The sequence below is a fragment of the Ammospiza caudacuta genome, chromosome 11, assembly GCF_027887145.1.
Source record: "Ammospiza caudacuta isolate bAmmCau1 chromosome 11, bAmmCau1.pri, whole genome shotgun sequence".
Taxonomy (NCBI): domain Eukaryota; kingdom Metazoa; phylum Chordata; class Aves; order Passeriformes; family Passerellidae; genus Ammospiza; species Ammospiza caudacuta.
Window position 1 is genome coordinate 25281840 of NC_080603.1, and position 17347 is coordinate 25299186.

General features: G+C 41.4%; 1 protein-coding gene across 1 annotated transcript in view; it reads left to right on the plus strand.

Annotated features, from left to right (window-relative positions):
- The first annotated feature begins 2424 nt into the window (after positions 1-2424).
- Positions 2425-17347, plus strand: part of SI (sucrase-isomaltase) — a 45491-nt gene continuing 30568 nt past the window's right edge. The window contains exons 1-11 of the mRNA XM_058811885.1: positions 2425-2551; positions 4132-4205; positions 8671-8791; positions 9435-9544; positions 10220-10371; positions 11782-11953; positions 14223-14322; positions 14940-15052; positions 16021-16146; positions 16611-16742; positions 16913-17029. Of these exons, the coding sequence (XP_058667868.1) occupies positions 2425-2551; positions 4132-4205; positions 8671-8791; positions 9435-9544; positions 10220-10371; positions 11782-11953; positions 14223-14322; positions 14940-15052; positions 16021-16146; positions 16611-16742; positions 16913-17029 (1344 nt within the window). The remainder of the gene's footprint in view (positions 2552-4131; positions 4206-8670; positions 8792-9434; positions 9545-10219; positions 10372-11781; positions 11954-14222; positions 14323-14939; positions 15053-16020; positions 16147-16610; positions 16743-16912; positions 17030-17347) is intronic.

The following is a 17347-nucleotide window of genomic DNA, read 5'->3' on the forward strand; positions in this document are numbered from 1 at the left end:
AGGAAGGAAGGAAGGAAGGAAGGAAGGAAGGAAGGAAGGAAGGAAGGAAGGAAGGAAGGAAGGAAGGAAGGAAGGAAGGAAGGAAGTTCTCAACCATTTCTTTATTATTGAAAATTATTATTGTAAATATTCATGATAATATGAATTGAAAACTTTACTTTGGAAAATGCAGATTTAATGTTAGAATCCCACCTATCATTTGCAAAAAAAAGACAAAAACCAGTTAGGTGTGAAGCATTCATATTCAGGTTATGATTGAAGTCTCATGGCTATAAAATTTTAACATTTCTGTGTTAATGTTTCATCTTTTTCATCTGCTTTTGACATTTATTAGTAATATCCCCTGAAATTTGTTTATATTGATTTAAGATTAATCTTTTATAGTTAATTCCAATAAAAATTTTAATGGTCATAAATTAGATTCTCCCCTGCAACATGTTCAACAGCCCTTTCCCTCATTTGAGAATGTTTAATGACTTCTTGTGGTGATTAAGCAGAAATATTACAAGAGGAACATGATAGTTCCACGAAGGTTAAAGTAACAAAGATATGGGAGAAGAACGGATGAACAAAACCCAGCCATGCCACTGGATGAGCTGTCTGGCATTTCATGGCTGCTCTTCACTCCTTTGCAGAACCTGATACTTCATATTGAGGTCCAAAGAGTGTTTAGTCCAAAGAGTGTCTGTAATCTGCCTGTAATTCTGGCTGTGCCTGCCATTGGCCCAGGGCTCTGCAAACACAGCTGAGAACTGATAACAGCAGCTCATAAAGCCCCAGGTCTTCACAGTCAGGAGCAGCAAATGAAGGAACCACGGAAACGGTAAGGTAAGGCTCTCATTTTCTTATTTTTATATGTATTATATTACATATTATTTATTTCAAGGTTCTGGAGAGCTTTGCCTCACTGATGAACGCTCATCACATAGCATAACTTAGATGTATAAATGATAAGGATTTATTTCCAGTGTTTTAGGATTTGGAGGGAGACCAGGAGAAGAAAGAAGTGAAATTCAATGAGATAGAAGGCTTTAATGAATAAAATCCTGCTTTTCAGAAAAATGAACATTAGGGTTTTTAAGTTTTAGGATGGTATCAACTGGGGCCACACAGCAAAAGGGGATTTTAGTTTGTGATGGAGGGAAAGGATGGGTTAAAAATGGCAGCAGGTGCACACAATGATTTAAACTGTTATTTCACTCACAAAATAGTTCATTCTAAAGTATTCTTCCCTTCTGTGGGTCATCACTAAAACATGTGAAAGTGTTCTGATGTGCCAGTGCAATGCACACCTGCTCCCACACTTCCTTAACTGAAAAGAACCAATTTCTCTGTACTTAACTCTGTTTTATGAGGTTAAATCCCTTAACCACAAGCTAAATGCAGTGGTAGCTGCCAGTGTATTGACCTGGCTGCTGAGATTCATTTTAATTAGTTTTAATTAGTTTTAATTCGTTTTAATCAGTTTGATTGCTGGTGCACAGTTCGGTGTTGATGGCTCTGGGTTGTTCTCTGAGCCAGCAGAGCCCCCTTGGCTCAGCACTCCTTTCTCACCAAAAATATTAAAAATAAATTTGGGAAAACCTCGTGTTTTCCACAGCTTTTTAAGGCACTGACTCCATTGAGTTATTTGCCATATTTCAGCAGCAACCACTGTGCCATGAGCTTGTACACACTCTGTTCTGCCACTGCACAAAAAAGCAATTTATCTCTGTCTTACCTTCCCCACGTGTCCTGGACACGCCCTCAGGGTTTATTCCAGCTTTTCTCAGGTATATTTCTAACCAATCAAGTTCCTCATTTTTAAATGAATAGCCTTGTGTTTGCTCTATGGGAGAAAAGAATGTTTAAAAAAGGAAAAAAGGGGAAGAAGATTTAATTTGTTTTCTGTTTCAGAAATTTTAGTAACCTGTGGGAAACTTCTTGGTTAATTTCAGGAGTAAATTGTTCTGTGCTCAGTGATTTGCAGGGACCAAAATGCGTTTCTGAGTGTAATAATTTCATAATCTGCACTGGGCGAATTATCCTGAACTGGAGACTTATTGCACATAGCATTTAAGTAGAGTTTTATTTAAACCTCGGGATTAGGTGATGTGGCTTACAACCAGAACAATTTATTAAAATTTTTTAATTAAAAATCATATTTTAATTAAAATGTATTAAATTATAAATGCTATTAGCAACATTTATAAATATAATATATATGATTATATATATAATTATATAGAATATATTATATAATTATATATATAGTAATATATAATATATATTATATATTATTATATAATTATATATAATATATTATATATATTATATATAATAAATTATATATATAATATAATATAAATATATATATTTATTATTATAATTTAGAGCTGTTGCTCATGTTTCTCTTTGTCTGATGGGGTTTCTCTGGGTTCCTAGATGGGCAGGAAGTTCAGTGGGCTGGAGCTCACCCTCATTGCCCTCTTCACCGTGGTGACTGTCATTGCCTGTGTCCTCATTGGGCTGCTGGCCACAGGAGAACCCGGGGTCAAATCTCCAGGTGAGAGCTTCCCCTGGCTGCAGCTGCAAGAACAAAAACCCCTCTGGCATCTGCCGCAGGGCTCCTGCTCTTATCAGTACCCAAATGCTCTTATCATCACCCAAAGGTGAATCATGGCCAGTCCTCGCTGTGGGTGATACACTCAAAGTTATCATGAATGCAATAAATGATGTGAGCCAGGGTTTATTGTCGTGAAAAATCTCTTATCTCTCCCCGCGCTGATTGGACTTTCCTTGGGAGCATGGAGCTCAGATAATCGCAGTTTTTGGAGTATTAAAAAAATGATAATTCTGAAAAAAAATCTCCGCCTGATCCCTGCGTGGGAGCGGACAAATTGTGTGCAATATTATAATAATCCTAAAATCCCTCAGTGTTTCTTGCTGAGGCACTGATGAATCAGGAAACCCTCGTGTCCCAGGGCTGTGATGCAGAGCACCTGCTTTACTTCCAGTCCCATTCTGTGTAATTCCGTTCACACACAGGGACTGAAGTAAAAACCTTGGAGGTGAAAATGGCAGAAAAATAAAAATTATTGCTTATACAAGGCAAACAACTCTGTGTTTTAGTAAAACTGCCCATCCAGACTAATATCTGCATGTTATTTTTCTTGTTTCTGTCATTAATAGGAGTCTTTTAGAGCAAAAAGCACAAGTGCAGCTGGTGCAAATCTGGGGCTGTGTGTCCATCTCAGCCCAGGGCACTTCACAGTCCTTGCTCCAAACAGTTCCCAAATACATAAAATAACTTTCAGTGCTCCCTTTAATCAGCTAAAGCTGCCCACCTAAAATTCAGTCCTACAAACCTGAAATCTAAAGGAATTTTTTTAATCTACAGTAGCATCATTTTCCCTGATGCTCCAATTCCAGCTCCTCTGGAAAAATCTGGCTCAGAGGAAGGAGCACCAGGACAACCCAATTTAAGAAGAGAAAAGTTCTTCCCTTTTTTTTTTTTTTTTTTTTTTTTTTTGCACATATTTTCAATGGAGCAGAGCACATTGACAGGAGTCACTGAAAAGTGGACTAATGAAATAAAATTATCAAAATTACCTCTATGCTCAAAGATTATGAAGTTTTCACATCTGAAATAATTGTGTGCCATTTTTCAAAGGTAAAAATGAATCACAGAAGCCATGGTTGATAGTGATTTGGATCTCTGCTGTTGTTAGGGAAGCAGGCAGCAGAAGCAGGAGCTGAGTTTAGAGGGAATCAAGTTATTCCTGCAGTTTAGAGATGCTGGTATTAACCCATTCCTTTATTTCCCTGGTATTAAACCATTCCTCTATTTCCCTGGTATTAACCCATTCCTTTATTTCCCTGGTATTAACCCATTCCTTTATTTCCCTGGTATTAACCCATTCCTTTATTCCTGGTATTAACCCATTCCTTTATTTCCCTGGTATTAACCCATTCCTTTATTTCCCTGGTATTAACCCATTCCTCTATTTCCCTGGTATTAACCCATTCCTTTATTTCCCTGGTATTAACCCATTCCTTTATTTCCCTGGTATTAACCCATTCCTTTATTTCCCTGGTATTAACCCATTCCTTTATTCCTGGTGTTAACCCATTCCTTTATTTCCCTGGCAGACTTTTTCCCACAATGTCAGGATACACCAGTAGCACAGAGAATTGACTGCATCCCAGATGAACTTGCAACACAGGTTGGTAACGTTCTGGAAAATACTAGAAAAGAGATTTTATCCCATAAAACCTCCTGCTTATTTATAGAAATATCATTTGTCTCTACTAGCTCAGGTGTTTCCTTAACCTGTTTAAATGTGTGATTTCCCCAGTGTTTGCAGGATTTCAGCCCATTGACAGCAGGTCTGATTTCTCTGGTTTAGGCAGAGGTGGCAAAAATATTGGTCAGAAATCAAGCAGTTAAGAGTCACTTTTGGTTTTTAACAACTTTTTCTGAATGGTTTCATTTGGTGTGATGGTCAAAAAGTGGCATTTACAATAATTCAGAAGTGATGGCCTTTACTGGGATGTGCCATTTTACAAGGTGTGGTCAGAGTTTCCTTTCAGACCCACTTTGGATCATTTCTTTTAATATAATATATATCATAATATAATAAATCAGCTTTCTGGGAGTGTGGAGTCAAATTCTCATCTCTCACCTTGTCCTGGTTGGGGTGTCTGAGAGAGCAGAGTATGGAAAACACCTTTTGGCTTAAGAATCTTGGAGTTCAAATTCCCATGAAAAGCATCATGTCAGGCTGGATGAGCCTTGGAGCAGCCTGGGATGGTGGAAGGCTCCCTGCCCATGGGAGGAATTGGAATGAGAGGAGCTTTGAGGTCCCTTCCAACCCAAACCCTTCCATGATTTTATGATGCCCTTTATTTTTTCAGTGCTTTCACATTGAGAAGGTTTTTGTAATAGTTACTCCTGAAAGACTATAATTATTATAATTTTATTATGATAATTATTATTTATTTATTATAATTAAATTATAAATGGTAACATTTATTATAATTACTATTTTCATATTTATTATGAATTTTCTTGTTTTCTGGTGGATGCCTGGTATCTATCTTTGATCTGGGGAGGGGCAGCTTAGGAGAGAAAAAAACCCCAGTGTGATGTGGGTTACTTCTGTCATTCACAGAGCTATAATAATTGTTACCCAGCTGTTTGAACCTGGAGGAAATCCCCACCTAGTCCCAGAGCTGGCTGTTGTTAAAGCCTCTCCTGCCATGGGTTTTGTTATGATTTGTAGCTCAATAAAGTCCTGCAGGGGATGGGTTAGGAAAAGTTCAAATCCCAGCCTGTTCTTGCCTCTTCAGGCTCCTTCCCTGCCCCAGGAAGAGGCAGAGCCCTGCAGGAGAAGCCATGCAGATCATTTAAATCTGTAATTACTGCCTCTGAACCGGTCACCCCACGAGCAGGGAGGGCAGCAGTGCTGCTCTGCTCTGCTCTGCTCGCAGCTGCAAGGCTGGTGCTGGGAGAGAATTAAAAACCCTCAAACCACAGCTCCCAGCAGAAAAGTAGATGCAGATTGCAACGCTGAGGGTGCCTGATATGGAATTTAGAGGTAAAATAAATGATTTCTGAACATTAGTGAAGAGCAGGCAGCAGATTGGACAGGGTTAGAGATAAATATCACGTTTAGTCCATGGGGAAAGTCAGTATCCCATCCCAGTGATTCCATTCACTCCTGGGCACATTTTGCCCTGGTTGTGATTTGGTTCCTCTAATGCAGGAATCTGTGAAACTGCATCACTCTTCTGCAGTGGTTTGTGTTTGTGTTTGTGGTTTTCAGAGTAAACAGCAGCTGGGGAAAATGGCTTGGCTAAGCTGATCTGCAAGGGTTGGTGTCTGCCTTGAGTGCCTTGGTCACTGAGGATGTCCAGGGTGGAGCCAGAAAATGAGTGGGGTTGCAGAAATGAGAAGTAAATAGGAGAAAGAAAGAAAGAAAATGAAAAGAAGGAGGAAATAGAGAGGAGATGGAGAGAGGAGAAAGGAAGGCAGAGAGAGGAGAAAGGAAGGCGAAGAGAAGAAATGAAGAGAAGAGGAAGGCAGGAAGAAAATAACAAAAGAAAAGAAATAGATTTTTTTTTTGTTTGATCATGTGGTTGGTGAAGATAGAGCTGCTGGAAGAAGGAAGATATTCAGGATCTACTCACTGCTGTGGAAAATTGCCTGGAGGTCTGATCAGACAAGCAGAACGCAGCAGTAAAACAAGAATTCCACTGAGCAGAGCTGGAGGAGGCCAGGCTGACACCTCTGAAAGCTCAGGGAAGGGGGAATTGTTGCTTTGGGCTTGGTTTCTGTGCTTTTCTCCCCAAAATGCCCTGCTGGAGGAGGCCTGTGTGGACGCACATTGGAGCTCAGCACGTGGCCAGGCTCCTCGTGGAGCCCTTGGAGCTCAGCCCATGCTGTACCCCAGTGCTCGCAGCTTCCTTGTATCCAGGGTAATTCCTAATGAAGCTTTGGGTGCTGGTATCTATTGTGCTGCTTTTACAGCCCCCAGCCTGGGATCACAGCGTTATTTATAGCAGGTGATTGCTTTTACAACAGGCTCCCCAGTGTCTCTGGTGAACTCTGCTCCTTCCCCTGTGCCAGGCACAGCTCCTGTGTCCACTTCCTTGCGCAGATATAAAGCTCGACATGCCACAAAAATAGGGATCTGCCAGGATAAGATCCAGCTGGAAAAATGTCACTGGACTGTGAAGGAACTGATGAAAATAGTTGAGGAGAATTCAGGAGAAATAGCTAGGGAGAATAAAAAGGTGCTTAGGAAGCTGGGAATATGGATTCTTGAAGTGCCAGGTTTTAGGAAAATCAGTTTATTCTACTTTTTATGGGATTGTCTGAGAAGAGGATGGAGGTAGTGAATCTGTTCTTATATTTAGGATATTCCCCCATATATGAAGGAAATGAAGTGAGGGGATAAAGCTGAGGTCTCTGCAGTCTTGGAGAGCTGTGTGCTTCCTCTCCTATACCCTGGTTTATAAATGGGAAATGGGGAGCTCTCAGGTGGCATCTGGGCAGGTGGGAAGTGAGCCTGGGTTTTTCACAGCCTTACAAAGGCTCTGTGTGTCAAAGGAGAAAAATGAGTCCCTACAGCTCTCCTCCAGCCCTTAATTTTGGCTTGGAACCTGATGGAAATGACAGCAAATGTTTTCTGATGGGATGATTCTATGACAGAGAGGAAAAACATTCACCTGTTTGGTGAATCTGGGGTTTATTTTGGGTGGTTTTGAGTGATTTCTGTGCTCTGTAAAACCACTACCAAATAAATGCCCTGAGGCTTCCCAAGGCAGTGGCTTTGTGAGCTCCTGCAGCACCTGCCTGATTGCTGGACTGGAGCTGCCTTATCTTTTATCTGCCCAGAGCCTCTGAAAGTAATTTAACCTGCACTGAGCAGTCTGGGCTCTCCAACCCCAAAGCAAGGACAGCAGCAGTGCAGGTTTGGGCTCATGTCCACCTATTTCAAGCTGCAGAATATTTTATATATTTATTACAAACACCAAAAGCATTTTTGCACATTCAGAGGAAGGCAGAAAGAGCTTCTGGTAGTGGAGAGGTGAAAGTGAGGTTTGGAAGGTACCTTTTGGAGCAGGGTACCTGAGGTCACTGATGGAATCACCCTTTGCCCTCAGTGAAAGTTGTTTTTCCACTGTTCTTTGCCCTAAGTAATGAATGGGGGTTTGAGGAGAGAAAATGGGAGGAAACTTTGTGATTCATTGCCCCAGTCTTATCTCCAAACATAAACCTCACACCCAGAGCACATGAACAAGTTCATTTCTAACAGCAGAGCAAAGGAATTCCAGCTTTCTAGTGAATGTTTGTAAAGCATGGTGCCACTGCACTGAGACAGAGGCTTGAAAAAATACATATCTATTTTTTAATATATTTATCTCGATTTGAGGCTATGCTGAAGCAGTCTAACTATTTCTGATACTGGAAAATTATATTAAAATGTAGATATTATACACAATGTTTAACTATGCATTTTTAGATGTTTATTACATGTTAATCCCATGATAAATTTCACCCCCTCTCCAGTGTGTGACTTTTGGTCAGACTCTGCTGAATCTGTCACAGCGGAGAGATGTAGATTATTGAACATAATCAATAATTCGATATTATATTATATATTTTATTATAATATATAATATATATTATAATAAATATATATTATAATATACAATATATATTATAATATATTATAATAAATATATATTATAATTAATATTATTCAATAATAGAATAATATAATAATTCATTAAGTATTGAATAATAATTCAATAATATAACAATATATTATTGAATAATATAATAATTCAATAATTATTTAACAATAATTGAATAATTCTTTTACAATATTTAAATTATTCAATGATTCTTTTAAAATATTTATTTTACCTGTGGATCTTGTCTTGTTCTTAAGAAAGACTGCATCTCCAACAAGCAAGTTTTCTCTGAATCCATAAAAAACCTTTCTAGTGTTTTTTGTGCCACCACTGAGCTCACTCCACGGGGTTTTTCAAAGCAGGGCTTGACCCGAGCGCAGAAATCCTGAAGGTTTCTGGTGTTTGGGGTGAAATGCGCACTGAACTGCTTTGGCGTGGGTATGTTTGTGTAACCCCGCTGATCTGTGCCCCGCTGTCCTTGCTCAGAGCACCTGCTCCCGCCGTGGCTGCTGCTGGAGCCCCCAGAACGACGCCAGCGTGCCCTGGTGCTACTTCTCGCCCAACCACGGCTACAAAGTGCGCGGCTCCGAGAGGTCCACGCAGGCAGGTGAGCTCTGGGCTGGACCCCAGCTCCCCCATCTCAGGATTTCTGCTGGTCACAGTGACTCTGAGATCCCTGCCGGCCCCTTTTCCCAGCCCGGCAGTCGAAGGAGTCGCAGTTCTTCTGTTCTGGTTCTCAAGGTTGTTTATTGTTTCATATTTATTGCATTCTTTCTCTGACCCGCCGGGGTCTGTCTGGCAGGTCGGGTTGAGGCACACTGGTGTTATCTTTTTATGCTAAAAACTACATCTACACTATTTACAATAACTTCCCAATGCCCATCACCTATGTTAGACAGTGAGCTTCTACTCTAAACCAATCCAAAAGTGCCACCATCGCCCAGAAGATGGAGGCTAGGAAGAAGGAAAAAGGACAAGGCACGCCCAAATTTCTTCCTCTTGAGACCCCGAGCCCCATTCTAAAATCCTCAAAAATCTATTTTTCACCCCGTGACAAGCTATTATTCTACTTAAACTTTCTTGACTTGTAGTTCTTCATATAAAGGTTGGTGGTCGTTTTCTCCCAGGGCTCACAGGGGTCTGGGGCTCTGTGCCAAGGTCTCTGAGCCCCCCGGGCAGGGGCTGGAGCCCTTCAGGGCAGCCAGAGGAATTTCCTGGGTTCTGACATACCCCCCTGTTTGTCTCCCAAGGGTTTGAGGCCACGTTGGACAGGTTGCCATCCCCTTCCCTCTTTGGGGATGACATCCAGACCGTGCTGCTCACGGCGGAGTATCAGACAGACAACCGCTTCCACTTCAAGGTCAGCTTTGTCCTCTGCTGCCCCACAGCCTGTTTGCTCTGCCAGATGTGGGGCTGCCTGTGCAGGGAGTGTAGGATTGGTGCCTCTGGAGCACTCTCATGGTTCCCAGTCAAGTTTTTTGTTGTTATCCCTGCTGTTGCAATACCTCAGGCTAACGGGGACTTGGCGCACTGGGAATTCTGCATGAAAAATCACCCAGACCTCTGGAAAGCTCAGCTTTCCTATTATCCACCATTTGTCCTCATCACAGGAAGATTTGGGGGGACAAATGTATTTTCTTACTTTTTGTTGATGGCCCAATCACATCTCTCAATCATTTTGACAGACAATATTAGCTTTTCCAATGGTTTGTGTTTTCCATGAGAGCTCAAGCTCTGTGCCATGGATGTGGGGTTGAGAACCTTCTGGGGGAGACTTTGTCCTGTGGTGGGTTCCTGGTGAGCCAGGGAAACACAGAGACAAATATGCTGAAGAAAATGTCTGAAAATGAGTAATTAAACTTGGAAGTAGATAATAATGAAAGCAGAGGAGGAGACCGGGATAAGGGTGGAAATACCCTGAGTCAGAACTGGGTGGAAATGCCCTGAGTCGGAACTGTGGATAATGCTGGAAAATGTCTGTATTGGGGATTAATTCTGTCAAGGCCCAACCCTTGTGTTGTGTCAATGTGTGCAGATCACTGACCCCAATGCTAAAAGGTTCGAGATCCCTCACGAGCACGTGAAGCCCTTCCAGGGATCCAGGGCCTCCAACCCCAGATACAAGGTGGAGCTGAAGCAGAACCCCTTCGGCCTCGTGGTGACCAGAGCCAGCAATGGCAAAGTGCTGTAAGTCCTGGTGGGCCTTCCTTGGTGACACAGCTGTCACTGGGGCTCCCTGAGAGCCACACCAGGTGCCACCTGTGAGGTGTCCTTGTGCACACAGACTCGACTTCTTCCCTCTTCTTGGCTGCTGGATGTGCCTCAACGACTCTTGGGATGAATCTGGGGGCAAAGTCTGAGGTGGGAAGCTCTGTCTGAAGGGTTTCAAGTGTGGCTCTCTGATCACGTTGCCCCAGTGCAGGGGAAATCTCAATATGGGGAATTTTTATTGCCTGTGGGACTCTTTGCCAGTTCTTCAAACCATGTGGGAAAATTCCTGATTTCCTTTTATCTTCTTTACCTTTTAACTTTTTTTTAACCTTCCTTTACCTTTTATCTTCTTTACTACACTTGTGCTGAGGCTCTGAACCACCAAAATCAGGCTGCCCTTTGTATCATCACCAAAATCAGGCTGCCCTTTACACCTGTGTTATCCAAGGACAGCTGGTTGTGTAAGGCTGTGCGTAAAATATTGAATGAACTTGAGCATTGGATTGTGTCATCCCATTCATGTTCTAAAAATAAATGAATGGAACCAAAGCCACCAACCCAGAGGTGTCCAAGTGCCCTGAGAGCAGGGAAGTGCCAGATGAAGGTGCTCATTAAATCAGCCAGGAATGATTACCTGTCACAGGGCTGGGCCACCTGGATTAGCAAGGCTTCCAGTTTCATTAATTAAGGGTTGCTTTTTGCTCTTATTAGTATTGTTTTCTAGCTTGGAATCCTCTGTCATGATTGATTTGCAATTACAGAGGGCACAGAAGATGGACTTGGCAGTCAGCAGTGCCTGACTGATTAAACAGGTACAGGGAGGGGGATGAGACACCTGAGGGACCACACTGAAACAATTCTCTGGAATATTGTCTAAATTTCCTTAAGCCTTCATTTAATTTCATCAGTGTTTGCATTTGGGTGTCTAAAGAAAAAATGACGTGAAAAAATATTAAAAAAAAAAAAAGAAAATGAATGTTGGGCTCTGAGTTTGAGGCTCTTAAAGGAAGCTGTTGCTACCATAGGGTAAGGGCAGAGATAAATCCTTGATAAATTTCTTTGCATGACGTTTGCACTGATTTTCCCCAGCTCTTAAACGGAGAGGCCTTTTTGTAGAAGGAGAATATGTCATTGCCAGATTCATTGCCAAAGTCTTGATTATTTTGATAAAGTCTGGGACTGTCCACCAGCAGTCGTTCCACTTGAGGCCCCAAGAGAGAGTTCTGATTCCAGCAGCAGCTGGAAGAAAACCTGAAAGATCTGTGTGGACACCTGACTGTGCCACCCATCTCCAGCTGAAATGACCAGAAACATTCCTTGCAACAACCCTTGGTAAAACCCTTCCTTTTTTCCTCATTTTTTTTTTTTTTTGCACTTTTCCACCAGGTTTGACACCACCATTGGGCCCCTGCAGTATGCTGACCAGTTCCTGCAGCTCTCCATCAGGCTGCCCAGCAGCAACATCTACGGCATTGGGGAGCACGTGCACAAGCAGTACCGGCACGATGTCAACTGGAGAACCTGGCCCCTCTTCAGCAGGGACACTCCCCCAGCTGCTGTGAGTCTGGGCTTCTTCCCCCTCAGTCTTTTCAGTTCTGCCACCCAAACCTGGCTGGGAGCACACTCGTGAATCCACCCGAATGAAATTAATTGTTGCGGATCGAAAGTTGATTCTGTGTTTGGATGAGAATAAATTGTTATGGATTGTGAGGGTGCTCGCAGGGTTCTTGGATGAGGGAAGAGATGAGGATCTGACTCCATGTTTCAGAAGGCTGATTTATTATTTTATGATATATATTACATTAAAACTATACTAAAAGAATAGAAGAAAAGGTTTCATCACAAGGCTGGCTAAGAATAGAATAAGAAGGAATGATAACAAAGGTTTGTGTCTTGGCTCTCTGTCCAAGCCAGCTGACCGTGATTGGCCATTAATCAGAAACAACCACATGAGACCAATCCCAGATGCACCTGTTGCATTCCACAGCAGCAGATAACCATTGTTTGCATTTTGTTCCTGAGGCCTCTCAGCTTCTCAGGAGGAAAAATCCTAAGGAAAGGATTTTCCATAAAAGATGTCTGTGACAATGGATTATTATGATTTAGAAGAAAACACCTGAAGGAAAGGACAAAAAGAAGGATTCAGTTAGTCTTGGGTTTGACAGAAGTTACTGGAACAATAGAATTGGCACGAGAAATAAAACTTCCTTGTTAGTTTATCAGTATCCTTCTTTGGTGAAAATTCCAGCATTTCTTATGGATTTACTAGAGGCTGTTGCCATAAAACAGAGGGGTTGCATAGCAGTGCTGTCTTGAAGGATTGAATTTGAGACAAGGTCAGGATGTTCATCCATTTAATTCAGCCCAAGATATTGTTTTTGATAGACATCATATCTGCCTAAACATTTGGCACAAATGTTTCATTTTATTAGTTTAGTGTTATTTGAAAACAGGAACAATTTCAGGTCAAAAGAGGAGATATTTACACTTTTACAGACCTGGGTCACGAGCTTGTTCTCCTTCTGTTTCTTGTTCTAACATGATTTACATTCAAATATAACTCAGTAGTACTAAATTCAGCCCACTGAAGCACTTCTGCCTGCGGAGTTTTCCATGAAGACTTTTCAGGCACGGTGTTGTTGCTAACAGCTCCATGGTAGTGATGGGTGTTCCCTGGTTTTTATGTTGCTGTGCAGTGGAAAACCAGTGGATAAACCTTAATAGATGAGTCTTCAGCTTCTACTGATAATCAGAATAAATAACATAGTAGTAAATAACAACAGGCTTTGCTGAGGACAGGGTTCAGTTCCGCTGGAGAGGCTGCCTCAGCAACATCCTTGGAGCTCAAATTATGGAAAAATTCTCCTTAACAGCTGCTTCTTTCCAAGGTAAAATATGTCTGTCAGCTGTTATTTGTTGTTATAATTTCCTGGCTCTGCCTTTATGAAGCAATTTTGGCGACACCCATTTTGTGGTAATTGTAAGATTGTTTTCACCATTGCCTCAGCTTCATAAAGCAACTCCCTGCTTTGAGAGAGAACTTTTGTTCTCCTGCAATGGGAGATAAATGGACTGAAACCCGAGGGAGAGAGGGCTGCATGTAGTTAATTAGTAATCTGGAATTTGTACCCATTGCCTTGAGGTTCCTCCTCACTCTTTGCTCTGGATTGAAGATAGTTCTTGACTGAATGACTCCACTGAGTGCAGACTCATTAAGCTAAAATGACACTGAACAGCACCAAGTTGGGCTAGTTTCAAATTGCTCAGGCTCTGTTTCTTGTTCATTTGAACTGAATTTGCTTTTTCAGGAGAAAAAACACAACTACTGCAACAACTGTTAGCATCTCTCAGGGGTTATGTTGCTAATAATAACAGCAGAAATAAAAAAAAGAATTAGAAAGGAAATGAAAAAGCAGCGAGGCACTCTCCTATTTCCATAGATTAGGCATCAAAATTATTGCCTTGTAGGATGAATAGAAATATAGATTGGATGTAAAACCTAATCTGTGGTGAAAGGGAAGCACCTCTCAAGTTCTTGATGAGCACATTTATTCCCCACAAATAGAGCTACAATATCTGCCAGCTTTCCTGGAGATCCATCAGATCTGTTGTCTATTTATTGGGTAAATTCTTGTTTTAATGGAAAATAAAGGAGAATAACACCAGGAAAACAAGAACATATAAAACAGGAATGTTTCAGGGTTTAAATTTCTGCTGTTTGCTCCATTTTGAGACGTTTTGAGTTCTACCTGTGACATATTTTGGAATATTCCGCAGCAGATCCTGTTATTAGATGTTGATCACCTTGTCTGTTCCCTCTATTTTAGACAGTGGATAACTTGTATGGAGCCCACACTTTCTTCCTGTGTTTGGAAGACAACACTGGAGCCTCCTTTGGTGTTTTCCTGATGAACAGCAATGCCATGGGTAAGGAACCTTTCTCTGGGGCTCTGAGCAGTGCAGTTGAATTTCTTTTGAAATTATTGCAATAAAACTGAGCTGATGTAAGTGTCCCTTCTTAAAAACACCTCCAATATCTGAGGGCAGTCATTACCCTGTGTCTAATAATATTTCAAACACAAGCAGTGAGTAGCTCCCAGTTAACTGGAGGATTTTGATGGAAATCTGAGAGTCAGGAATTTATCCAAAGGCTGTACAGGTCTGCACTGGAATAAGAGACTGAATTTGGAGTGAACAACACTTGGAAGTAAATGTCCTTTAATCCCTTCAGATAAGTGTATTTGTATTTATGTGTACTGAACTCTGCACATCTTTGGGCTGGAAAGCTGTACTAAAAATTCAAGATAAAAGGTTGAACCATTGGATTTCTTCTGATGCTCTTCTCTGGAGGATGTAAAGGAATGGAAATAGGGACACATAAAGAGTTGTCTGATTTCCCCTTCTTTGCAAGTTCAATTAATGGTTTAGGGTTCTGTAGGCATTCTGTGGTTTTTACTTCAGTAAATTCTCTAATCATCAATTAGAAAAGTTACTTTAGCATTTCCTGTCCTTCAGAACTGTTTTTGTGCCCTCTTGCCTGGCAGAGTTTGTGGTGCAGCCTGCTCCAGCAGTGACCTACAGAACCATTGGAGGCATCCTGGATTTCTACATCTTCGTGGGGAACACTCCAGAGCAAGTAGTCCAGGAGTACCTGCAGGTACCTTTACCTACAGATTATGCAATGGGCAGATTTTTTCAAAGTGCTTGGGATTTATTTTATCATATTCTTTTTCTCTGCGTGCTGGAGAGGACACCATGCTCAAGGTCCAAGAGCTCCAAAGTTCATAAATCTGTAATTTACACCGTGGCCTTTAGGGATGGAGATGGTCTCTAGAATAATTTATGTTTCCTTGGTCTTGTCATGAGGACAAATTCCTGTTCATATGGCAATATTATGGGATAGAGAGTGTGTTTACTCAATGTCTGGATCTTATGATCACAAGATATCACTGAGTGTCTTTTGCACTTCTTGAGATCATCCATGATTCCAGTGACACCTTAAAGAATGGGCGTTGTCCCAAAATACTGGTATTTATTAAAATAAATAAAAAATAGGGAAAAAATATTGTGTTTAGGAGTGGGCTATTGGAGTAAATTTGGGAAATGTGGTGATGCCTTACCAGGGCTCCCTAAAACCAGAGGGCAGACAGAGTTGAAGGAATAAAAAGCAGTTCTGTTGATTGAAGCCCTTCAGGTTCACCCAGGGCAGCCCAAGCCCCCCAGGGCCTACACCCAAACTGCCCCACGGCTCACGGCTTTCACACTTTTATAACTTTGGGCCATTTGCACTTTGGGGGTTCATCCTCCAATTCCAGCTCCAGGTAATGAAGGCATTGAGCCCCAGTTTGCTGCCCCAGCTCACTTTTGTTTCCATCTCTGGGCCCTGAGGCAGTGAGGTGTCCTTGACTGCCAGGCCTGGAGAGGAATTGTTGTGTCTGCCCCCAATGGGACAGCAGCAGCTGGCACTGGGTGTGGAGCTCAGAGTTACACACTAAAGAACTGCAGGGTTACAGAGAGATGGAAATAGAAAAGCTCAGATCCTGAGGCATCACTGGGAGCAGGGAAGGGGAATGGGGTGACCCAGGGTGTCCAGCAGCACGTGGGGTCTGTGTTTTCCCCTCCCAGCTTGTGGGACTGCCAGCCCTGCCTGCCTACTGGAACCTGGGATTCCAGCTCTGCCGCTATGGGTACGCGTCCCTGGACGAGGTGAAGGAGGTCGTGGAGAGGAACAGAGCTGTGGGACTGCCCCACGTGAGTATGGGGCTGGGGAGCGCTCCGGGATCCCACAACCGGCTCATCTTCCATGATCTTGGGTTGGGAAACCTGTGGTGCCAAAGGTTTTTGTGCATTTTGATGTTAGACCCATTATCAGAACGTTGGATGAGGGGTGGAGCATTGAATTGTCTCATCCCATCTAACTGCAGTTAGATTTATTCAAAAACTTTCTTGTAATAATTTTTCTTTTATTCTTTCCAGCTCTATCCAGTTTTTTTCTCTTGAGACGTTTTTTATTTTCCTGTCGATAGTTACAGAACCATATATTATTCTTAATTGACAGTACAATTAACTTTTAAAATTAGACTTTAGGGGACGTGAACCTCGTGTCTTCAATAGAATAAAAATAGCCTAATATTCAGCTAATATTTGGGAAGAAAAGTAATAAAAATCCTTACCTATCACTTCCCATGGAAAAGCTGAACTCCCTTCTCTTTCAGGATATCCAAATCATTGATATTGATTACATGGAGAACAGGAAAGATTTTACTTATGACAAAGAGAAATTCAAAGACCTCCCTCAATTTGCATCTTATTTGCATGCCCATGGACAAAAATATGTCATCATATTGGTAAGCACTTATTTACTCCTTTTTTCTCTTGTGAACACGTCCATTACAGTTATTTATTATTATTGTTATTATTATTTACTTACTCTATGCAATTACTTCGTTTACAGCCAGTAATAATGGGTGGAATATCCTGATTTCTTCTTCTCTTTGTGGTTTTCTAATTTCTTTAGGATCCTGCTATTAGCACCCAAAAAATGATTGATGGAAGTCCCTATGGAAGCTACGTCAGGGGATCGGACAGGAATGTCTGGGTCAATCAGTCAGATGGAAAAGTGCTGGTGGGGGAGGTAATTGTGCTTTTACACACTTGAATTTCATCTGTTGTCACTGTTGTGATTTACTTTAGCTCAGGGGATTTGTCTCTCAGTGAGAGCAAAGTTTGTAAGGTTCTCTTGTAGGCTATGATAATTCTCAACCTTTCTTAGCTTTTTTTCCCCAATTGTTTACATTTAAAAGGTATTTTTCACTGATTCTACATCAAAATTATTTTTTTAAATTTTAGTTTTTTAAAGAAAAATAGAACTAAAATAACAATTAAAATTCCTAATTTGCTCACATTAACCCTATTTTTTTTAAAATTAACACTAACATTTTTTTTACATCAA